At 38.5% G+C, this 24,088-nt stretch overlaps 2 protein-coding genes across 4 annotated transcripts; one reads left to right on the top strand and one right to left on the bottom strand.

Annotated features, from left to right (window-relative positions):
• Positions 1–111: 111 nt before the first annotated feature.
• On the top strand, positions 112–23,048 carry tnfrsf1a (tumor necrosis factor receptor superfamily, member 1a). 3 transcript variants are annotated; one of them, XM_077526041.1, is made up of 11 exons: positions 112–1,019; positions 9,343–9,435; positions 11,260–11,358; positions 11,501–11,606; positions 13,243–13,368; positions 13,517–13,672; positions 15,467–15,545; positions 16,813–16,868; positions 18,488–18,660; positions 18,740–18,857; positions 19,582–23,048. In XM_077526041.1, exons 3-11 carry the CDS (start codon positions 11,326–11,328, stop codon positions 19,920–19,922), a joined length of 1,188 nt encoding a protein of 395 aa, XP_077382167.1. In that variant the 5' UTR covers positions 112–1,019; positions 9,343–9,435; positions 11,260–11,325; the 3' UTR covers positions 19,923–23,048. The 3 variants fall into 3 exon arrangements, with proteins under 3 accessions (XP_077382167.1, XP_077382166.1, XP_077382165.1); XM_077526040.1 differs by lacking the exon at positions 112–1,019 and adding an exon at positions 6,079–7,802; XM_077526039.1 differs by lacking the exon at positions 112–1,019 and having other exon boundaries at positions 8,671–9,435.
• On the bottom strand, positions 630–5,918 carry LOC144021851 (tumor necrosis factor receptor superfamily member 5). The gene is made up of 6 exons (XM_077526045.1): positions 5,075–5,918; positions 3,748–3,889; positions 3,553–3,678; positions 2,373–2,507; positions 1,563–1,667; positions 630–1,460 (listed from the first exon to the last, which is right to left on the bottom strand). The coding sequence occupies exons 2-6, from the start codon at positions 3,887–3,889 to the stop codon at positions 1,345–1,347; spliced, it is 624 nt and encodes a 207-aa protein (XP_077382171.1). The 5' UTR covers positions 5,075–5,918; the 3' UTR covers positions 630–1,344.
• Positions 23,049–24,088: the final 1,040 nt, after the last annotated feature.

Below are 24,088 nucleotides of genomic sequence, written 5' to 3'. Positions count from 1 at the left end.
GAAGATTACAGAAAAATATGTGCAGTAAATGTTTGTAAATTTCACATAACATGTGCAGGTGCATCTGGACAAATTTGAATATGGGGAAAAAAGTTCATTTATTTCACTAGTCCAGTTCAAAAAGTGAAAGTCACATATTCTATAGATTCAGGAAAATACTTTTTTAGAATGCCAATTCCCATTTGTAATTTGTGTAGCAAACCATTTTGTTTCATGTTAATATTCAAATTTCTTGAGCTGTCAAATGTATACAGTAATCATTATAATTCCAATTTGTGTTGAGTTTTACTTTCCATGATAATAAAATGCAATGAAGATGCACCTGTATAATCATCAAATAGTGGCCTCCATTCTACTACCGTATCGGAATTAATCGCCATCCTTCACTTAAATTAACATCTCCCCGCAAACACATCCTCACCACCTCCCCTATGACGGGAAATACATTAGCAGGTGCTACCACTAGACGGAGCTGTAATTGCCTTTATTATTTTTTTTCCCCCATTTCAGCTGTATAGATAGATATTTTCACACAATACAGTACTGCAATGCATTTAAATAGCACACAAACACAGATATTTTGTTTAAAAAAGTGGTTTTAATCTTTCCATCAAATAATCCATACACAAAATAATCAAACCACAAATTTGGTAAAATATACAACATGCATCCTATTTTAAGATTTCAGATTTTTTTTTAACCTCTTGACCGAATTTTCAAATGTGAGCGTCTCCACTATCAACACATAATGGGGACGCAGTACCAAATCTGACCTGTGAGAGGCGACATGGGGCCTCAGAACGTTCCAGACTAAAAGAATGGACCGGCCACTCATAAGTGGAGCACACCGTCACCGGCAAGTAATTAAACTGTGTTCCACGAAGGAACTTATTTCACAGTGATACCAAAGCCAAGTGTAATTATTGTGGTGAGGTGTTTTCTGTATATGTTTGGTTGTTGTCTCTTTTCTCCCTTCAGCTGCAGCCTCAACAACCTGAATTGACTGAACGGGAAGCGAGGTAGGAATGATTTACAATTCATAAAGTAGCCAAATGAAAACTTAATACAAAAATAAAATAAAATAAAGTAAAGTAATTTATTTGGAACTAGCTGAAAACAGTTCTTACAGCTCTTTATGTTGGTCCATACTATGCGACTGAGTAAACAAACACTTGCCACTATTTAAGGAAAGTGAAAATAGTACGACTACGTGCACCTTTACACATGCTGTGACACTTTTTTTTTCTCCACTAATGACCATGTCACACCTTTTACCACATGCATGTTCGCTATTCTTCACATCACAACAACAAACACGTGCCCGTGTGTCCATGAACAACAACATCAAACCTCAACACTTTGCTCGCATTTGCCGCACACTTCCTGGACGGGCTTGCACACCGCCACTTCCTCCTCTGTGCCCGGCAGTCCCGCAGCCAGTTTGACTTCTGAGTGGTAACCTGAGCAACAACATTGCACAATGAAGCCGACTGTAATTAGCTTTAATTGCATTCATAAAGCTCATATTATAATAAGATTGTCCCGTTTCATCGTGTGTTTACCGCGCTTGGATCGGAGCCAGCTTTGAAAAAGTAAGACGAGTAAGAAAACGACAATTGCCAGGACGGCACACACGGGCAGAGCTTCCACCAAGTACCACTTTGCATCTGCAAGGCAAACAAATTGGTTAACTTAACTTAAAATAAAGCAAATTACACGTTAAATAGTGACCTAAATCACAGAACTTTGCCTAATGAAAGTCTGCTAGCTTAATGCTAACTGTAAGACATAATGTAAAACACCAAAGACAGTCGAGCACAACTAGTAGTACTGTTGCGGTAGTTATAACCGTATAAGCAATGAACACAGTTGGTGTGGCGTAAAATGTATATTTTTTGTGTTATACTGCCCCCTGGTGGCCAAGTTGCACACACCAGAAGGAGCCACAATGTCTATTGAATGGAAGCATGAAATCATCAACAAATCGTTTAATTCTTCATATTCTATTTAGTAATTTTTTCCTTATGAAGTACATTACTGTGGATTTTTCCATTAAATAATACAAATTAGAAGAAAAAAAATGGAGTTTGAACGGATTAATGCTGCTTGCATTCATTGGAATGGGAAAGTTGATTTGGCATACAAGTGCTTTGAGAGGTGCTCCTAATAATTTGGCCCCCCATGCTTCCATGATTTAATAGGAGACAAAATATTAGAAACCACTGTCACCTCCAACCTCAATAACGAACATATTGCTGTTACTTCAATTTCTCGTCATCTTGTACTACATGTAACATGAATAACGGTTCCCGATCTCCTTTTATTTATTCGCGTTGGACGGTGGTTGTGTTTGAACAGATGTTTTGTGGTACCTGTGGTGCCGGACTTGACGGTTCCTGGTACGTGCAAACACTGCGTGCACGCTTCATCCGTGCACTCGTAACCCACGTGACATCTGCACACGGCGTTCTGAGAGATTCGGCAGGGGGACTCGTACTCCATATTGGCTAAAAGATGCAAATCCATCTTTAGAATTTACAACATGTCATTTAGGTAGATTGTACAGTGTTGTACTGACTCTGGGCGGAGCTTGTTAAAGTTGGATCGCAGAGTAAGTAAAACAAAAAGTGAGCAAATCTAAATGTGTTTCAGGCTTATGTTTTTTTCTGGAGATATGCATGTTTTTGCATTCATTGTGGCCAAAATCAGCCTTGGGTTTATCAGTAAAAAAAAAAAAAAAAGGTATATTTATCTGTTTCCGTTTTGCAGTAATTAGCATTAGAATATAGCTAAGTTTCATCATTATTCGCAAACCTGTTGAAAACACTAACAAAAACAGCTTGTTGCAATATGGCCCTGGTTGATCTCATACTCTGCTGCCACATGCTGGCCTTCTTTTGTAATAACTACCATTGCTTTAAGCAACCTCTTCAGGTCAGAAGCTGCATCAAAGCCTTCTGTGTGCGCTAGCATTAAAAAACAAAACAAACAAAAACAAAAAAACGTAAACATAAGTTTTTGGTAGGAAAGGACAAAGTATTAAAAAACATATTTACACGTTTTTGGATTTGAATGAGTTAAACAACTCTCACCAAACCAAACAAATCTCATTCTGATAAACTCCTCGGCAAGAAATGAGGACGACACTTCCTGTTTTTCTTCTTTCAGATTTGCACACGCTTCAAAACAATACAGTGTCGCCACCTAACGCTAAAAGTGGAATTACACCCCCAAAAGACAACTATTCACGCTCACGTTCGAACCGATGAGAAATATAGAATCTTCAATGATAAATATTTTGGAAATTTAGAAGAAGCCCACCCAAGCACAGGGATAACATGCAAACCCCAGCTGAGATTCTAACCCAGGAACACTCTACTGTGCCAGCTACAACATAAAAATCTGCTGCAATTTTCATCATTTCCTGCCAAATTCCTGTGGAAAGACCCTAATTCCCATGACGGCTTCCAACACACACAATACTCATGATTCACTACCTTTAAACTTCACCCTCAAACCTTGTGAGGGAAAAGAAATTAGACGTCGACTCACGTTTGTCACACGTGGTGCAAACATCGCAGCTCATCTCCACGTTGTAGGAGTCGGTGTAGCGTTCACCCGTGCAACGTCCGCACTCGATCTCGCAAGTGGTCTGAGAGCGTCGAATCATGTGCTCACCTGCCAAACACACGTGCAATGGTAGATCATTCCTTTAGGCCGACGCAGATGTTGTGGAAGACATTTTACCTGGGGGGCACTTGTCGCAGCAACGTTGCGGGGCGTTCACGGGCCACGCGTATTGCGAGTTCTCGCATTGCAGTGACAGCACGGAGGAATACAAGCACAGGTTGCAAAGGGATGTCAAAAGTAGACGTGGGAGTGTGGGCATCTGTGGGAAAGACGAGGAGGTAAATGGAGAAGATATATGACTTGGACTTTGTATTCATGAGTCTCGACTAAGGAGAGATCGATTATCTGCTGGGCCGATTATTGGTGCCGATATTTGGCATGTTCACAAATATCGGCATCGCCCTTTTTACGAATCTGAAGGCCGATTAAAGCTGGAGTCTCACCGAGCAGTGAATGCTTGCAAACGTAGCAAGTTTAGGGTTTTCATCAGGATTTGTAAGATGTTCACAAACACTTTTTACTTGTTGTAAAGACATTTCGAACAGATTCGGACAATTTTTCACTGTCTGCAAAGATCTTTTGAAGATCTTTTGAACACTGACGAAAACTCCAAGTTAGAAAAATTAGATACATTTAATTTTGCATACATTTGTCACTGCTAACACTGGGAAGTCCCAACACGTCTTAATTTATATAATTTTTTTTTATAATAATACTACTACTACTACTACTAATAATAATAATAATAATAATAATAATAAAATTACATTTAGAAATTATGTTGAAATTTTGGAAAACTTTACAGTCGAAAACTTTAGAAAACTATTTATTTATTCACTGCAAACACTGGGAAGTCCCAACACTTTAATTTATAAAATAATAATAATAAATAAATACATTTAGAAATTATGTTGAAATTTTAGTAAACTTTATTCACAGTAGAAAACTTTAGAAAACTTTTTATGTATTTATTTATTACATTTATTATCGTGACTGGTCGTTACCTGAGCGACTGTGATGTCATTTTCAGTCAACAACAATCAGGCAAAATGGCCGCCCCCTGAGATGGACAAAAACGGGTGGATTTTGCTGCTAAATTCGTATTGTCACTGAATTTCTGTAAAATATTGCTCCCGGGTGGCCAAGGAAGAGCTTCTACTTTGTTCCTTTCACCTGTAACCTACTAGCCGATGCTCGTCCTTCCTGAATTGCAGCCAACAGCACATAACATACACATGCAACTATTTAGTAGTAGTAAAACCATTGATACTGTCAATCACCGTCACACTATTATTATTACTTCCTTATCCAGGTTGTAAAGGCCTCTATCAGATCTATCCTGTCACTCTTCTGTCACATAATCTCAACCTGACTGGTCCTATACACCATTTTCAAGCTAATGTATCCTATTTAACAAAGAGTGAAATAGTAGCATTACACTCACCGTGGATGAGGAGACAAAAATGCAGTGTGAGACCCCCAACCCCCCGTCTACAACTGTCCAAATGAACAGGGGCCCCACCAATGTGCGGCTTTTGACTAACTTGAAATGTCACTGACGTTGTGACTCATTGTGAAAACCCAGCATTAGGTTGCCATCTCTCGGATCTCACGGCGGCGACCCCCTTCCTCTCTGCAGAGACCCTCGCAGCCGTCTCTCGACATTCGTCAAAATGTTTTCCTCTTCCAGGAAGTTACTTATTCTGATTAATAGCTGTGCGGCTTGCTTGTAGATTTGACCTTCACCAGTCATACGAAGGTTAGCACACAAACAGACTTGTTTAAAAATGCAGAACTTAGCCGCCACGCTTTCAAGTTTAATAGGTGTGACATCAACACAAACTGTTCGTAAATGAAGCACCACTGAAAAAAATGACAAGATTTGAATGTATTGAAAACACTGAAGCATGTAAAAGAAAATGACTGTAAACTAGAGTTTGCATTAACGATCCCGCATTCAGACGTTAGTCACTGCATGACCGAATCAACTCGAATGGGTTACTCAAGGTACTTTTGTCGAAAAACAGGCCAGTCCAACAAATGAAAAAGCCAATTTGTTCAAATTAGTAAAAGGAGTGCACTTATATTGTGCTTTAACTTACAAAACCATATTCACTGATCTCATTCAAACGTATCGGAATGTATAGCCTACACCGGCGTGTCAACACATGGAAATGGTTAGCTTTTTTTTAGTTTAAAATAGCTTACATTAGGATTACATTTTTTTTATTTGCTTTGGTCCCATTTTAAATCCATCTACAAGCCTCATCTTCATGCTAGCTAGCGCTAAGCTAGTTAAATTATGTCTCTCTAGCCGGAGCCAAGAGCGAGATGATAGCTAGCCAAATATTCCCTTTGCTAGGATGGCGTTAGCCAGCCAAATATTCCCATAACTAATTATGGGCGTCCGCTCGAATGAAGAGCATACGTAGGTTTCACGTGTTTGCGCTCCCCATGTGGTTACATCACACGTACGGAGACCTAACGGCCATCTAAACGGTCATCTCTGATGACATTATGCTAAATTCTGGTTTGGCTTCCATTTTCAGCGGCCAATTTGCTACTCAATTCAAGTCACTACCTATTCGTGTACAGCCCCTAATGTGAACTGAGAAAGTGTTTCATGTGTTTTGAATCGGTAATGGCTGCACTAAATCTCACGACTATCAGCGTATTCTGTAGTGGAATGTTTGGCTCATTGTCCGAAAGCCTGCTCATGGCTCCTCTAACAGCACAATGACCCAAAACACAAAGCTAAAAGTCACGTGAATCACTACCAACTAAACACTGGACTACCTTGAAATTGACTAAGTTCAACTAAATCCTATTGAACAACAAAAGAAATGCTTGCTTTTCTTGAGATAATTTGGCAATTTTAAGTTAATTCAGCCATCATTGTGGGTTTTTCTTTCTTAGTAACTTGGGAAGCAACAATTTTGTGTATATTACACCACTTCTATGTGTCTTTACATTGCTTTTCATTTGACGACAGGATAGATGTTAAAGTCCAAACGGGACTAAAACACGCACTATTGACTTGGGTCAGCAAATAGAGCTCAGTCCAAAATGACCATAATGATGCAATATTTAGCTTTAACTGGAATACATTGCCAAGTGAGCTTTTTAGTTCTGCCAAGGAGGTTGAGCTTTCATTTATTGGTTTGTTACCTCCACCAAGCACAAACTCTGTTATTTTTTTATGTATTGTTTTAATTAAACATATAACTGGAATGCTACTCAGGAAAGCAAAGACTCCCATTTTTTACAACACAAAAAGCCATCAAAACTTAAAAAAAACAAAACAAAAAAAAAAAAAAAAGCAAGTGGCAGCCTAAAAGTTTTTTTCTGTGGTCCAAGGGATTACCGGTACAATTTATTTACAAAACAAAACAACAAAACAAAAAAATACAAAACAAAACAAAAATACAAATCAAAATAAAAATACAAAACAAAACATAAATACAAAACAAAACAAGTTAAATTTGTGTACTGTAATTTAGCTTGTTTTGCACATTACTGCCACCCGTAGGACTGGAGTGAAACAGTTTTAATGAGCATGTCATGATTTTATGACCCAATGTGCTTGCCGTGTGTGGCAAGAGGCAACCACCATTACCGCCACCTGTTGGACTGGAGTGAACCAGTATTGTGTGTGTGTGTGTTCAAGTGGGTTTATTGACAATGTATTTAAAACGTGTGTTTTAATATGTTTAAAGTCTGTGGGAGGAAGAAACCTTTTTCTTTTTTTTTTCTTGTTTTTTTTTTATTTTTAAGTTTGGTCTCACTATCTCATAGATTTTCACACGTTGCGGGCAGCCTCTTCCGCTGTGATGAAAGGTTTCAGTGATAAAGTGTTGGGTTCATCGCATGATGAAGCGAAAAAATATGCATTATTAGTTGTAAGCAGTTGTAAGTGTGGTTACCAAGAGATAATCATCAAGCCGCTGCGTGTCCAGCATGACTTCACTTGTTGCGATATGAGTGTCTGGCCGAAAAAACAAAACAAAAACAAAAAAACGTAAAGAGACCTTTTTGTATGTGTGCGAGTCATTGTTAATTACGTGACCTCATTTTCAGCACATCGCGCCGACTGCTCGGCAACAGAGCAGCCCCCCGCTTGAACTCATTCCCACCAAAACTGTGGACGAGACACGTGAAGTGCGAAACGGGAAGTGAGTGTCTGTCGTGATGACTCAACGTGATGATTGTGCACTGACCTGACTGCGCTTTGCTGCCAGGCTGTCACATGTCAAGCTTGACACAAGGACACTTGGGAGTGGAAGCTGAGAGGTGGGAACTTGGTGACCTCTTTGGGGTGGTGAACTATAATTATGACTTTGTGACTTTTTGAGTCTGGTATCCAGCGTTTGTACAGTGCACATGCAGCGAAAAGAGAAAAGTCCTTGAAGATACGTTGTCGAACTGGTGTCACAAGAATGCTCAGTTTGCAATTAAAACTGTCAGTGAGGTATTTTTCAATAATGTGTCGATGATTATGGGAGTAGATGTTTTATTGTTAACTTTCAGGTTGGTATTTGATTGCTTAGGTATGTATTTTATAGGTTTGCTGATGATGAGGATAATGTCGAGGATCAGTCAGCTGACTTTAGTTCTCTCCGTGAAGATGTGAACGTGAGTGTGAACAGTCAAGGGATGGATCGCATGGGTATCTTTAAAGCAATGTGGCAATTGAATGATTTTGTCATAACTGGGTCATGCAAGGGTTATGTTTGCGTCATGACCGCGTGGTCAAGTATCTGTTTTGAACTGATGTAAACCAGCATCTAGTTTCAACTGGTAAGACGCTATGTGATGTCAGGAATCTTTAAAGAGATACTTCACTTATTTAGCCCATTATAGCAATAAATAGTTAACATTTTGTCTGAAATTGATTTGATACTTTCATCATTTTTCACATACAATTAGTACCTTTAAAAACACATTTTGCAATTTGCTGTTGGCTGAAAATGATATCACAAGAGCTCAGGTAACCAATCACAGCTCACCTGGTTTCTAGGTTTGATCATGTGACGTTCACAAACTGAGCGGTGATTGGTTACTTGAGCCCTTGTGATGTAATTTTCAGTCGACAGCAAGTTGCAAAATGTGTTTTTACACACCTAGGGACAATTCGGAGCGCCCAATTAACCTGCCATGCATGTCTTTGGAATGTGGGAGGAGACCGGAGTACCCGGAGAAGACCCACGCGGGCACGGGAAGAACATGCAAACTCCACCCAGGAAGGTCCGAGCCTGGACTCGAACCGGAGACCTCAGAACTGGGAAGCAGACGTGCTAACCACTCGACTACCGTGCCGGCGAATTTATAAATATATTTTTTTAAATTAACATTTTAAGCACACAGCAAAGACCATCATTTGTCTTCTATTGCTACATTAGTAACTATTTTGGAGGTATCTATCATATCTATCTGTCTATCTATCTATCTATCTGTCTGTCTGTCTGTATGTCTGCCTGTCTGTCTGTCTGTCTGTCTGTCTGTCTGTCTGTCTGTCTATCTGTCTGCCTGTCTGCCTGTCTGTCTGTCTCTGCCCTCTCTCCCTCCCAATCAATCTATCAATCCATCCATCCGTCGACTTATTTGGCTGGAAAGGGTTAAATGCCCAACGAAGAGTTCCTTGAAATGATGGCGTGACTCATCCATTTCCCGTTTGACGCCGCCTCCCTCTCTTGGTGTGCTTTTTCGCTTCAGGTTTCACCTTGTTTTGTTGTTTATTTCAACTCGGATTGGCTTCATTCTGGATGCGAATTCAGTGGCCTCTTGCAGCGCTTCGCTCTTGTCCAGGTAAAGAGACAAACTCGAGATGAAGTTAATCCGCGTTTACGCACCAAATCAGTCTGCCGTCTTCCACCTTGTAGGTGGGCGCGTTACGGCGCTGCTCATGCCGGAAGCTGACGTGAGACACAACCGCGATAAAAAAAAATGTCTCATTTTGAGTATACGTTCGACTTTGACGCCGTCAACGAGTGATTCGCGCGATTTATTAGTCATCGTGACAACTTTTAAAGTTACACCTGCTTAATTTTACTCCGTGCTTCTCCTTGCGCCTTATTAGGACACCACACGTCCAATTCATTTTTTCGTTTGCGCTTATATTTGATTTGTTCTATTGTATTTAATGGAGACAACTCAGTAAACTAAATTAACAATAAATTGACGTGATATTTTTCAGTCTGTCCTCTTTTGAGTAGCCTGTGGTGTTCTTTTGGTTCATTGGCTGTTTTGGTTGTGTATAATTTGAAAAGGGAGAAATATGTTAAGGATACGTAAGTAGTAGTAACCAATTAACTAAATACAGTACTAGCACGTAAAAAAAAAAAAAAAAATGTTCATGATTATTTTCTGGAAGTTTAGATTGCTAAGGTCAAATTGACCGGAAAGAACAACCATGTGTAAAAAAACAAAAAAAACAAAAAAAAAACAACGTACAACAAAGAGTGAAACATATCATCATGGTAATTTACTACAGTTATACAGTACTCATTCAAGTCATAAAACAAATAATCCCCCCAGCCCCACCAAAAAACAAACAAAAAAAATGTGTTGAAATTTAAAGTTGAGATGGGGTTTAATAAGAATATACAGTAGAATGTTAGTCACTGTGGCCTCAAAAATCAATTTAATGTTCCATTGCAAACACATTTTTACATATGATCGGATTAAACTAACTTTTTTGAATCACCTTTTATTAACTGTAGGCTATAGTGTGCTTTTATAGTTATGAAACCCATGTTACTATGCAAATTTTTAAAAAATGCACACAATGTAGGAAAAATTACATTGCTGCCAAATATACGCCTCAGACAAGTTGAGGGTGTGACATATTTCGAACCAGTACAACCAGAGTTTCTTCTCCAGACGACTTAATTATCATTTTTTGTTTTTTGGCTGGATTCTTTGCTTTCCGTATAACAATCAAACCATAAAGTGCGCAGGCGTTGATGTATGACAATTGAATGAATTGCCATGGACTGTGGAAGATTAGGCATTAATTCGCCAATTGTTTTCCGTGATGACGCTACAGAATGGGATGTTCCGAGCTCCTGTTGCTAATGCTGTATTGAGCCGTATATATAATGTCGCCAGAAGGAGTTGAGTCATTATGATCGGCGTAGATGTTCCTCAACTTAAGGTATAAAAGCGCCGCCTACAATGGCACCACATTCTGCTCGGTCTTAAACTGGCAACAGGAATTCACATCCTTACATTTCATGGATTGCATTGTTTCAAGCTGATTATTTCTAACTTCTATAGTTAGTTTACTGTAAAACTGGCACATAAAGCAAAAGCGAATCAAACATTGTATTTTTAAACACTTAAAATGCACCCTATGATGCTCGTAGCATCTATGCTAATTACCCTTAGCTTGTCTATGGCATTTTGCGTATGTTAGCATTGTTAGCATTAAGCTAACAGGTTCACGATCATCGATGACTAAATCACTAGTTTTTAGTCAAAAGCAATTCTTCAGCGACGGGAAGTTGAGCTACTGGACATCAGTACATAAAATGTTCTGCTTAATACATCTACTGACATTGAAACAGGAGTTCTGAACATTTCAAGAAATTTTTGTATTTTTTTTAAACTATGATTATTTTTGCTTCATAGGTGCTTGGCCTCCAATGGACTCCGCTGAAGTGTAGGAAGGTCAAGGCGGGCTGCAGGCACAGCAAGATGGCGGCGCTTGGCAACCTTCTCCTGTTGACGGTGAGTCCACTCCTATTTTTTTTTTTTTGCATTTCAGCCCCAACAAGTCGCATTTTTTTATTTTTTCCGTTCACACCCCGAGGAAATGAAGCGCAACAGAATGTGGTCTCACCAGCATCGTCTGCTTTGTTTTGTTTGGCAGTGCGTGTTGACACCCACGTTGGCGCTGATTCCCACCCTCAAGGAGAAAACATGCCCCTTCGGAGACTACCCTGTCAACGGCATTTGCTGCAACAAATGTCCGCGGGGTAAGTTAGCGTCAACTACATGGTTACATTGACCACTTTTTTTTTTTTTTTGTACTTGATAGCCTCAAAAATGAACTTGTACCCCAGGAGATTATTTTAGCCCAAGCTTGCAACAAATCCTCGCTCATTTAAAAGTAACTTAGTTACTCTATGGTTTACTTTTAAACGTAACTTACTTTCCCCGATTTCTTGATTTTAAAACTAACCTAGTTTCTTTCCCTAATTTCATGATTTAAAAAGTAACTTAGTTACTTTACTGATTACTTGATTTTAAAAGTAACGAAGAAAACAAACTCTATTAGTTACTTTCAGCAGATGCTGACAACTCAGTTTAACGTTTACAATGTACAATTGTTTATAAATAAAGAGAAAGCTGAAAATACGTTGGGTATTCCACTGGCATGCCCACTTTCAAGCGCCTCGTTGTCAGCAGCGAGTGTGCGCATGTCACGCAGAGAAAGTCGAAAGAACGAGGTGGGGGAGTCCGTCCGACTTGACAGCCAGCATGTGGACCGGGCTTCCGGCTTGTGCGGCCGCTTTAGAGTGCCTCGTTGTTGCGGCGGATATACAGGACTGTCTCAGAAAATTAGAATATTGTGATTTTATTTATTATTATTATTATTATTATCATTACTATTGTTATTATTATTATTATTATTATTATTATTAATTCAATCTCTGGTGTAATAACCTTATTTATTGATTGATTGAATTTTTTTTTTTTATCCATCCATCCATCCATTTTCTTGACCGCATATTCCTCACAAGGGTCGCGGGGGTTGCTGGGGCCTATCTCAGCTGGCTCTGGGCAGTAGGCGGGGGACACCCTGGACTGGTTGCCAACCAATCGCAGAGAATTTTAATTTTTTATTTTATTTTCATTATTATTATTATTATTATAATTATTATTATTATTATTAATTCAATTTCTTGTGTAATAACCTTATTTATTAATTGATTGAATTATTTTTTATTTTATTATCTGTTCTTATTGCTGCTGGACATGTAAATTTCCCAGAGGGAGCCATCCCAAAGGGATCAATAAAGTCAAGTCAAGTCTAAGTCTAAGTCTAAGTCTAAAGTCCATTATTTTCTGTAATGCAGTTAAATAAGCAAAAATGCAAATACATTCTGGATTCATTACAAATCAACTGAAATATTGCAAGCCTTTTATTGTTTTAATATTGCCGATTATGGCATTTTTATTTACTTGGTCTGAGGAAATATTCTAATATTTTGAGATAGGATATTTCTGTTTTCTTAAGCTGTAAGCCATAATCAGCAATATTAAAATAATAAAAGCCTTGCAATATTTCAGTTGATTTATAATGAATCCAGAATGTATGACATTTTTACTTATTTAATTGCATTACAGAAAATAATGGACTTTATCACAATATTGTAATTTTCTGAGACAGTCCTGTATTTTCACGGTTCAAATATGTCAAATTGACACTTGATTGGGGCGTTTTTTCCGTGTATTCAGCGGACCCGCCCGCAACGCTAAGAAGCTGAGAGAATAGCTTGATTTTTTTTTCACGATTTTCAAGTCTCTTTTGACATACTTTTAATATTTTCTGATGCAAATGAACTGAATCGACGTGTCTAAATCCGAATCATTGCTTCTGCTGTTCAGGTTTCAAACTGGTGGAAAAATGCGTCGCTGATGGGATGAGAAGTAACTGCACGCCGTGTCCCGATGACCAGTTTAACGACCAGATGAATTACTCGCCCAACTGCATGCAATGCAAACACTGCAAAAGTAAGAAGACGCGACCATTTTTCTCGATGGGTTTAAAGCGTAAAACAACAACTTCGAAATCAGGATGAATGTACAACTGGTGAAATTGACACTCGTTTTCTGTGCGTAAATGCTCAAAACGACTTCCGCATCTTTTGTCCCCCGCCAGAGCTGAAGCACGAAGTGCAAGTATCGAAATGTGAGCGGCACCGAAACACTCAGTGCCGCTGCGAGGACGGCTACTACACCGTCACTATCGACTCGGAGACCAATGACTGTCAAAAATGCACGCCGTGCCCCTCTGATGAGAGGGAAGTCCAAAAATGTAAGTCTTCCCAGTTTGGCTATTGTTTTCTCTTTCCAGTAGCAATCAAAATTTCTCTTGCTGTTTGTTATGTTACCGTAATTTTCCGTGAATAGTACGCCACCGCAAAATCAACCATAAGAAGCTCTCTTTACATTTTTGTATCTCGTCTCAACTTTTTTCATACTGTACATCTTGTGGGCGTAAAAAAAATAAATAAAAAATACTTTAGTGGCGTTATGAAAATCCCAGAAATATTTGACCATTAATTTCACACCAGGAGCAATCGTTACGTTAGTTGATTCCACAGTATACAAAAAGCCACGGATGTGCTAATAATTAGTGACGCGACTGGCTTGTGGCTACTGCTAACGTGCTAATTTTGCTAACTACGGGCAAAGAACGTACTCATATGTACTTTTCGTCATGAAACCAGTGCTGAGAAAGAACAGCAACATTTTAAGACAACCAAGCTCTTGGCTGTACTGCTATGACCGCGGCGGAAACAGGAAATTAAATATCAATTTTTATAATACATAAATGTGTAACATTGGACATTAAATATCATGTATGAATGTAAGAAAGTTTTTTACAGCCCCCTAGGTACTGGTAAACATCTATAAAATGTGAAAAATTTCATAATTTTGGATCATTTTTGAGCAAAAAAAAAAAAAAAAAAAGCATTCAGTTCAAGGTAATTTACGCTAGCTTGTTAGCAATCATAATCAGCGTGGACCACGACCGTAAAGCATCAAATGATCCAACAGCTGTTTTAAAAAATAAAAAAAAACAAAAAAACAAACTGTTTGGGGTAGGGGTGTTAAAAAAAATCGATTCGGCGATACTACATCGCGCGATTCTCGAATCAATAAAAAAAAAAAATCTTTTTTTTTTTTTTTTTTTTTTTTTTTAAAGAGCTCAAAATTGTTCATTCGGTAGTCTTACTGATTCAACGTCTTATCATCATTGCCTTTTTTTTTTTTTTTTTTTTTTGTGTGTAAATCGATTTTTAAACTTCCATTTTTAATGGAAAAATATTCAACAAAACGTCTGACTTCGGGTTAGGATTCACACCTTGAGCATGGAAGAATGTTATATGAACGGAACATTAAGCCTTAATATTTTATTTTAATGCTGTTCAAACATGAAACAGATTACAACCTCTATAAGAATGAAATTTCAGCTAAATAAATAATACATTTTCATATAAATCTTACACTCTACAAGCTTACTGATTAGTATTTTCTAAATTTGAATGAAAAAAAATCGCAACAATCGACTTATAAATTCGTATCGGGATTAATCGGTATCGAATCGAATCGTGACCTGTGAATCGTGATATGAATCGAATCGTCAGGCAATTCACACCCCTAGTTCGGGGCGTTACTGTCATCGGCTTCATGCGTTACGTAAGAAATGAAAGATTTGCTTTTGCTGTTCACGTCAATCCAGTTTGTGTGCATTTTTCTTCTAAGCTGTCTATTTGCACCGTAGTGACTTAAAAAAAAAAAAAAAACGACCACACCCAATTCCAACTGAGCAAAGTACACAGAGCCTTACATGATTTAAAAAAAAATCTGTTGAAGTGATTTGCCCCAAGTCTTAAGTGGTTTGACCGCGCCCCATCTACATTCCTTGCTTCTTTTGTTTTTTTTAGATGAATAAAAAAAAAAAAAAAAATTATCCGTCGCTTTTATTTTTTTGATATTTGATTGCCAATTGAAAATGGAAAGCTCAAAATGATTTAGAAATTCTTCTCAACAGCATCGAGTCGGCTGATTGTACGTTTTTCTGAATATGAATGACTTTACGCAGGTACGGCGGAGAGGAACACTGTGTGCGAATGCAAGGAGAATTTCTTCAGGGTGAACAGGAAGTGTCAGCCATGCAAGAAGTGAGTTGTGTGCTTGTGTGCGTCTACTCTCGAGGAGACGCGCGCCGTTTATTCCTCCTGCAAGGCCGAGACTGCTACGGGGAAGTGGTTTTGTTGAACCGAAACTTTTTCCATCGGCAGCAGGAGAAAAGAGAAGCTATTCCATTCTAAATTTAGTTCTTGCTTGACATGAACCGAACTTAACAAACGTGTTCAGCTGTACACGCCCAGTGCCACACATGAGACTTTTAATTGTGTTATGTGACTATTTTGTAATACAGAAAATTTTAAAAGTAAATTATGCTCCTGAATAAACTTGTATTGCTTTTGGAATGCCACTTCTTCTGTAGTGGCTCAAAACAGTGGGTGTGGCTTTTCATTGGCGATGGGGCAGTTATCATTTAGCCCTATATAAACTCTGCCTAGCAACAAGGGACCTGTGACCAAGAAAAACATACCTGTGTTTGTGTGGTAGTTTAAAACCATTATTATGAATTTAACTGAAAAATAATTGAAAATGATTCATGGAAAAAAAACAAAAAAAACAACTTACATTTGAATTAAAATTGAGTATTTTTTGATGCAAGCTAGTGGGCTAGCGTACTAGTATGATGTTAGCCTACTATCCCACTAGCAGGCTAGTATGACGGTAGCCCGATAGCTCGTTAGCGGGCTAATATGACGTTAGCCCACTAGCAGGCTAGTATGACGTTAGCCCGCTAGCCCACTAGCTCGCTAGCAGGCTAGTATAATGTTAGCCCACTAGACCACTAACTCATTAGTGGCCGGATAGTATGACGTTAGCCCACTAGCATGCTAGTATGACGTTAGCCCGCTAGCCCACTAGCTCGTTAGCGGGCTAATATGACGTTAGCCCACTAGAGAGGCTAGTATGACGTTAGCCCGCTAGCCCGCTAGCTCGCTACCAGGCTAGTATAATGTTAGCCCACTAACTCATTCGAGAGGCCGGATAGTATGACGTTAGCCCACTAGCAGGCTAGTATGATGCTAGCCCACTAGCTTGCTAGCAGGCTAGTATGACGTTAGCCCTCTAGTACAACATTAGCTCTAGAGCTAGCCCACTACTTTTTTTTTTCTTATTTTTTTTTAATTCATTCAAATTTGGCAGTCTTGTTAAAAACACTCTTTTCTGTTATGTGTAATATTTATGCAACTTTTTTTTTTATTTTCACATGACAGGGACTTCAAGCAGAGCTCTTTATGTTAATATGTGTGCTATTTGCTACTGTACTTTAAAGCCACACTTCCTCTGTGTGTCTTCCCACAGTTGCACAACAGATTGCAAGCATCTCTGCAAGACGCTTCCTTCCCACAAATCACCGGGTAAGCACAAAAACCACCAGATTACGAGAATGCTTTGGTCACGTTTAATAAAACTGGGCATTTTTTGCCATTTTCTTTCATTTCCCAGTGAATTATAGGTCAGTCTTGGCGAATAAAGACAGATGCAGGTTATGCGATTAATGAAAGAGAATAGTAGAATTTAGGGTGCATTCAAATTAGATTGTGATTTGTTGGATGGATGTTGAGGCCCGTTCCCAATATTTTAAATGGCTTTTATTACTCTAAATGTGATGTGACTCTCTGGTGCCACAACAAAGCAATGAACATGTCTGTAAACACACATGTAGTATCACAATTAAAACCTCAGCCGCTACGTGTGAGTAACGATGAGTCATGCTATGTGTCTTGGCTTGTTGGGGCTCCACCACACGTTCACATCCAACGCAAGGACTAAACAAATGATCAAAATCATCTGTCTGACGTTTTTTTTTTTTTTTTTTTTTTAAACAGTAGAAAAAGCACCAAATTCAAGAGTGTCCAGTTGCCTTGATTCAATTTTTTACCAGTTTATATAACCTGGAAGACAGAGAATCATCATAAACATAAAGAAAAAATAAATAGAAAAATTTTCAAACATATTTTGATAGTCAGCTAAAAATTACTGGCAGTGAATCATTTATTATGATTAAGATAATTATATTACTTTATTCATATTTAGAATTATGCTCCTTTCAATTTACATTCTTCTATTAACACCACTTTCATGGTGAGGTGTACTCACTTTTGTTGCCGGTGTCGTTGTAAAATGGGATCGGGCTGCCAGTTTTTTTTTTTCTTCCTTTTTTTTTCAAATCTTTATTATTTATCAACAAATGAAGCTTACAGGCTTACAGAAAAATTGAATCATACAACTGAGCGATACCAAAAACAGAAAGTGAAAACCAACAACATAATCGGGGTTGCCTAACGAACACGCCCCGCTACAGGATTGGCTGGAAATGATCCAGTTGACGTCCAACATTGGAAAGAAAACATTAAAGATGTAATTTAAATAACAAAATGTACGGACTGAAATTGTAAAAACGTAAATAAACCTAATAATATAAACGCAAAATATATTGAATAAATAATCAAATAGAGTGACTAAATGATAAATACACAAAATATTTGTCTCAGATGTGACAATTATTATCAGTTTAGATTGTTAGTGTTCCTATTATTATTAAGACTGTTTTTTGTTTTTTTTTGTTACTGTGATTGACTTGTGAAGAGCTAAAAAAAAGAAACCAAACCGAAGATGTTTTTTTTTTTTTTTTTTTTTTTTACCAATCCGAAGCTAACTTCGTTAGCGCTGCTGCACTGACATCATCGGCAAGCGCAAATTAATTTTTTTCCCCCCACTCTTTAAAGAGTGCTTGCTTGCATGCGTTTATATTTTTAGGTTTATTTACGTTTTTCCAATTTTAGTCCAAAAATTTTGTTATTTTGAACAATTGTAAACTGACAATTTCCGTGACGTCATCTCCAGGCGACCCCCGATACAATATGGCGGCCCGATCACGTCTTACTCCAACACCGGCTAACACGGTTGCACGTTGGTGCATGTGGTTTCGGAAGCACGTCCTTCTCACGCCCGTGTCCTCCTTGCGTCTACGTAGGTGCCTCAGAGAGCGAAAGCGGAACCCTCATTCACATCCTGGTGGTGGTGTCGGTTGTGGCCGTGATGCTGTTGATGGTGCTCATCGTGTACATGGCCGTCAAGCGCTTCGCCAAAAAGTCGCCGCGCAAATCGGCGCTACACACGTCGGAGACGTCGCCGGAGTCGTCGGAGGTTCGTTAACTGCGTACGTGGCCAGCAGGTGCGAATTGCCGTTAATGCTGTGTTGACCCCCCCCCCTACCGTGTTGCAGGCCTTGTTTAAGAATGAGGAGTTGTCAATCATTCCTGTGATCGATCCTCTGAGCAAGAGCACGATGCATTGCCAGGCCAATTCCAATCTTCCCGACTGCGTCCCGCGGGAGATCAAGAGTGAGTGTTTGCTGCACACAACGGGCCAGGGGTCAATCAAGGATTTGAACTTTTAGGGCTGCGCAGCCACCAATCAAAATAGTAGTTATACTATCTTGAAATTATTGATCAGTTTGCCTACACATATCTTCTTTTACTCTCCCTTGTTTTTGCAGTCACACCAAATCTAAAAAAAAATTGCTTTTGACACCCCTTTAACTCATTCACTCCCAACCATTTTCACAGAAGCAGTCCCGTTCGCTGTTTTACTGGATTTTGACTGATTTTGCGAGGCCCACAGAATATTGTGTTCGATTGCTATAAAAGCATGGAACCTATCAAAAGAAAGATTAAAGTCTCTTCTTTCATCAGGAAAAAAAAGTATGTTTCTATCTGTTTCCGTTTTGCAGCAATTAGCATTAGAAGAGAGCTAAGTTTTATCAGTTTTCACAAATCTATTCAAAATTGGAAGTAATTGAGCTTTTTTTCTACATGGCCCTGGTTGATCCCCTTTGCTCTGCTGCCACCTGCTGGCCATTTGTGTAATAACTACCATTTCTGCAACCGTTCTTTGCAGTTGAGAGGCTGCATCAAAGCCTTCTGTATGCTCTAGCATTAAAAACAAACAAAAACGTATAAATACGTCTTTGGGACACTCAGAACATTTAAAAAAAACGTATTTACACATTATTGGGAGCAAATGAGTTTTAGTTGAATCGTCTTTGCGCTCTCGTCTCTCTCGCAGCCCACGACCTGATCTACACGCTGCTGGACTCGGTTCCCGCGTCGCACGTCAAGCAGCTGGTGCGCTCCCTCGGTGTGAGCGAGACGGTCATCGAACGGGCCGAGCTGGACCACCGCGCCAGCAAAGAGGCCCACTACCAGATGCTGAAAACGTGGGCTTCGGCGGGGCGCTCGCAGGCCTCGGGCGGCGGCGGCGGCGGCGGCGGCGGCGGCGGCGGCGGCGGCGGCGGCGGCGGGGGAATGCTGCATCTGGCTTTGCTACAGCAGCTTTTGCTCGCACTCAATCACATGCACCTTGGGGGCGTGGCCGAGGAGCTGGAAACAAAGTATTGCATTCATTGAATCGCTCAAGTGCGGCAAAAAAAAAAAAAAACTCACACACCTGAGCCTGTGCATTGTTCTCGATCCGGACCTCAAGGACAGACTGGGAACATTCCAAACAGTCTTTTCATACTGAAAGATGAAATGGTTGCGGACGCTTACTGGATTAAACCGGGACGATCCTGCCCCGGCCAACGTGACGCTGCCACCTACCGAAATTCAAGACAAAAGCCCTTGTCGAGAATGGCGAACGTCTGCGAGGAATTGACACACAATGTTGTAAATGCAGTTTAGGAATGCGTGAGATGTGTTTGCCAAACTTTAGAACAACCAAGAGAAAAAAAAAATGTCCTAAAAAGTACTCGACATGGGCCTGATTACCGGTTTGACGGTTTATTCAAGGGTTCAATAACCCCTCATACCGTCATTGGTGACGCCTCATGACTCCTCTCTTGTAAACATGCCACAACATGGTTGGCTGCTTGCAGAGTCGAGTAAACGAAGTTCAAAACAAAATGAAAAAAAAGCGCAGCATTAGTAGCCCACAGGTCCGTTCTAAAAATAGCTCACCAGCGATGGGATACTGTGACTTGTTCAGAGGAATAAAAACAACAACAACGTTTATAGTACAAGTTTCTTAATGCATTAAATTACGATGAAATCAATGCATCATAAAATAAATATTCTATATTTTGGTTTAAAAATGAAATTGATTGTGTTCAATGGAAGAAAATGCTATTTTTATTTACACAAATATTGATAGCGTGATTTTTATTTTATTTTTTCCCATTGCTATTATACCGTGAGATCGGCCCATTCCTGATATTCATATCTACTCAAATAGCGATAATAATCTCGATTCTGTTTAACTGACAAATTTCTTTAGTCAGTACGAAATCTGGGCCTGTTTTTCATTGAGCAAAAATTCTGTTGATGAATGGCAACATAGAAATGTTTTAAATTGTATAAAGGGAAGGGACAGATGGGATATTTTTTTCTGCTGAAAAAAAAAAAATCCCATAATATTTTCCCAATTAATACATTTCCAAACCTTTTTTGGATGAAGATTATTATTGTTATGATTATTCTTTCTTTGTCAGCCGTTGGTCAGGGTCAAGGATGAAGGTTCTACTTTTAAAAGAGTGAACACTACATTTCAAACCAAGCCATTGACGTCCATAAGCAAAATAAGCTGCTGCTTGGGGCCATTTTTTGGCAAATGTCTTTGTAGAAAAAGGTCATTACTTTTTAGTAGGGATAGACCGATAATCTGCCCCGGCCGATTATCGGCGCCGATATTTGGCATTTTGACAAATATCGGCATCGGCCATTTTTTGAATCTGAAGGCCGATAAAGCTCACTGAGCAGGGGATACTTGCGAACGTAGCGAATTTGGGGTTTTCATCAGGATTTGTAAGATGTTCGCAGTCAGTTTTTATTTGTCGTAAACACATTTGGAACATATTCACACAATTTTTCACCGCGAAAATCTTTTTGAAACGTTTTTACGAACCCTAACAAAAACCCCAAATGAGCTACATTCACATGAATTTGTTACTCAGTGAGAAATTATATATAGTTTGAAAGAATTCCCCCCCCTCCCCATTTTACTGCAAATGAATATCGGCTTGAAATATCGGTTATCGGCCGACTTGACTACAAATAATCTGTATCGGTATCGGCCTTGAAAAAACCATATCGGTCTATCACTACTTTTTAGTGTGTGCGCAATTATAGATAACAAACATAAACAACAATAGCCCAGTATTATAAAAAAAAATACAATAAAATGAACAAATACATGAGAAAACTAGACTAAGTGCAATTTCTGGAGAAATTGCGTGGGAATGCTGAAAGCTGAATGCGAAGATTTTGAATGAATGCGGAATGCTGGAAGTAAATTGAGAGATAAATTATGAAATTATGACCTCCTGGTTACCAACTGTGCCACCAAGCAGTATCAGACACCTGGTAATGATGATAAGTTATATGTATGGAAGTGGGCGTGGAAAGTGAGACTTAGAAAAAGCTCAACGTCCGTCCCATTGAAAATGAATGGGGAAAAACTTTATATTAAATGTTAAATTGTGCAAATACTGTAAGTAATGTGGAATCAGACGATCAATACCCCAGGATGCGTCAATTTTTTAAGCTAGTTGGAATTTGAACAATGTAAATTATTATGTGGGAGTTGTTACGCGGCAAAAAAGTGTAGAGAATAAAAAATCACAATAACATATGTGGGAATGCTTCAGCATTCCCACAATAAAAGAAAAAAAAAGAGTGAAAATAAAATAACACTAATTATGATGTCTTATTTTTTCATTGTTATTTTTTTCCATGCATGGGGACGATGGCCCCGAACGAAATTGTGCTTTGGTCCTCGTAAACGTAACATCGGTGCTATTCCACAACAAATATTTATTCTCGTGGTCTTGCACTGTTTAAGCTAGCAATTTCCTGTTTTTTTGCAGCAAGCCGCACATCCTGTTTGTATATAATTATTCTGTATATATTGCTTTAGTCTTTTTTTTTTTTTTTTTTTCTCAAATCTTTTTATCATTCCATATTGGACTGATTCATTGTACAGCATGCGCTTATGTTTACAAGTGCTCTTCAGTTTAGATATTTTTAAACCGTAACTCCTCAATTAATTAAAAAAAAAAAAAAAAAAGGCTTTCGGGAGACATTTCAGAATGGACCTGAAATGAAATACAGTATAACCTTTAAAGGTGAACCTATTTTGACCATCTAAACTTTTGAATAACTGATTGTTTCCACAACTTGATGTTGTTTAACAAGAAGGTTTTTAATAGTTGTTTTTATGCCTTTCTGTGGCTCTTCCGGTCTCACTGTATCTTGTGAGTGGCGAAAATGTGGAGTGTGATATCACTTGAAACATTCACCCATCTTTTTTTTTTTTTTTTTTTACCCCCATCATGGAAGCATTATTCATCAGCATTAAAAGAAGAGCCGCACCTTGTTTCAACCCATCTTACCAGTCTTGTAACATGTGCCAAGTTCAACATCATCCACGTTATGCATATTTATGGACATTATGAAATGTGTGTGTGCGTGTGCGTGTGCGACGAGCCCCTACAACAAAACTCGTTCTGTTTTTGCTTGAATAAAAGGTCAATTGATTTATGCGCATGTGTCATCATTTTTTTTTTTTTTTTTTTTTGAGGGAGCGTTCAAGTGGTGATTGAGGGTTTGGTGATCTCACTTTGATCCGCCAGCACGTCGCCTGTCAACATTCCCATGAAGAAGTTGAACCTCCTTTGTAATTTTTTTTGCGACTTGCTGAGGTTGTGACGCATGTTGCTCATTATTGCCTTTGTAACTTTGGTAACAGCCGACTTGCACGCTTAGTGTGATCACGACGGTGCTAAGACCTTTAATAAAGTAAAACTAGCTTTTTTTTTCCTTTTTTTTTTTTTTTAAACGTGTAATGGAGAGGGGAAGTGATGGTGGTGTTTGTGTTTGTGGGGAAATACTGCCACCTACAGGCGTCCTGATAGTATTGCTTGAATCAAAATTGTTTTTTTATTTTTTTTATAAAGCGCCTTACTATACATGGTCGTAAAAAATAAAAAAAAACACCTTACTATACATGGCCGTTTTTTTTTGTTTTTTTTTAACACTTTACTCTACATGGTCATTTAAAAGAAAAAGAATGCCTTACTATACATTGTCTCTTTAAAAAAGAAAAAAGAAAAAAAAAAGACAAAAATAAAACAAAACACCAAATTCCTTTCTATACATGGTCATTTAAAAAACACCTTACTATACATGGTTGTTTAAAAAAAAACAAAAAAAAAACGCCTGACTATACGTGGTTTAAAAAAAAAATATCGCCTTACTATATGGCCGTTTAAAAAAATGTCTTACTATACATGGCCGTTTTTGTTTTGTTTTTGTTTTTTAACCCTTTACTCTACATTGTCATTTAAAAGAAAAAGAATGCCTTACTGTACATGGTCTCTTAAAAAAAAAAAAAAAAAGACAAAAAAAAAAAAAAAACACCAAATTCCTTTCTATACATGGTCATTTAAAAAACACCTTACTATACATGGTTGTTAAATTTAAAAAAAAAAAAAAAAAGCCTTACTATACATGTTTTTAAAAAAAATGTTGCCTTACTATACGGCCGTTTAAAAAAATGTCTTACCATACATGGCCGTTTT

Source organism: Festucalex cinctus, chromosome 7, assembly GCF_051991245.1.
Source record: "Festucalex cinctus isolate MCC-2025b chromosome 7, RoL_Fcin_1.0, whole genome shotgun sequence".
NCBI lineage: Eukaryota > Metazoa > Chordata > Actinopteri > Syngnathiformes > Syngnathidae > Festucalex > Festucalex cinctus.
Note: the sequence above shows the minus strand (reverse complement) of the source record. Positions and strands in the feature narration are given on the sequence as shown.

What these genes read in the sequence shown, in the direction of transcription:
- LOC144021851 (XM_077526045.1), bottom strand. Translation starts at nt 3,889, where the DNA reads ATGCCCACACTCCCACGTCTACTTTTGACATCCCTTTGCAACCTGTGC. An exon ending in CTGCGACAAGTGCCCCCCAG is followed by an intron (nt 3,679 to 3,747) that starts GTAAAATGTCTT and finishes TGTGTTTGGCAG; the next exon opens with GTGAGCACATGATTCGACGC. An exon ending in CGTCAAGTCCGGCACCACAG is followed by an intron (nt 1,668 to 2,372) that starts GTACCACAAAAC and finishes TTTGCCTTGCAG; the next exon opens with ATGCAAAGTGGTACTTGGTG.
- tnfrsf1a (XM_077526041.1), top strand. Translation starts at nt 11,326, where the DNA reads ATGGCGGCGCTTGGCAACCTTCTCCTGTTGACG. An exon ending in CGTCGCCGGAGTCGTCGGAG is followed by an intron (nt 18,661 to 18,739) that starts GTTCGTTAACTG and finishes ACCGTGTTGCAG; the next exon opens with GCCTTGTTTAAGAATGAGGA. An exon ending in CGTCCCGCGGGAGATCAAGA is followed by an intron (nt 18,858 to 19,581) that starts GTGAGTGTTTGC and finishes TCTCTCTCGCAG; the next exon opens with CCCACGACCTGATCTACACG.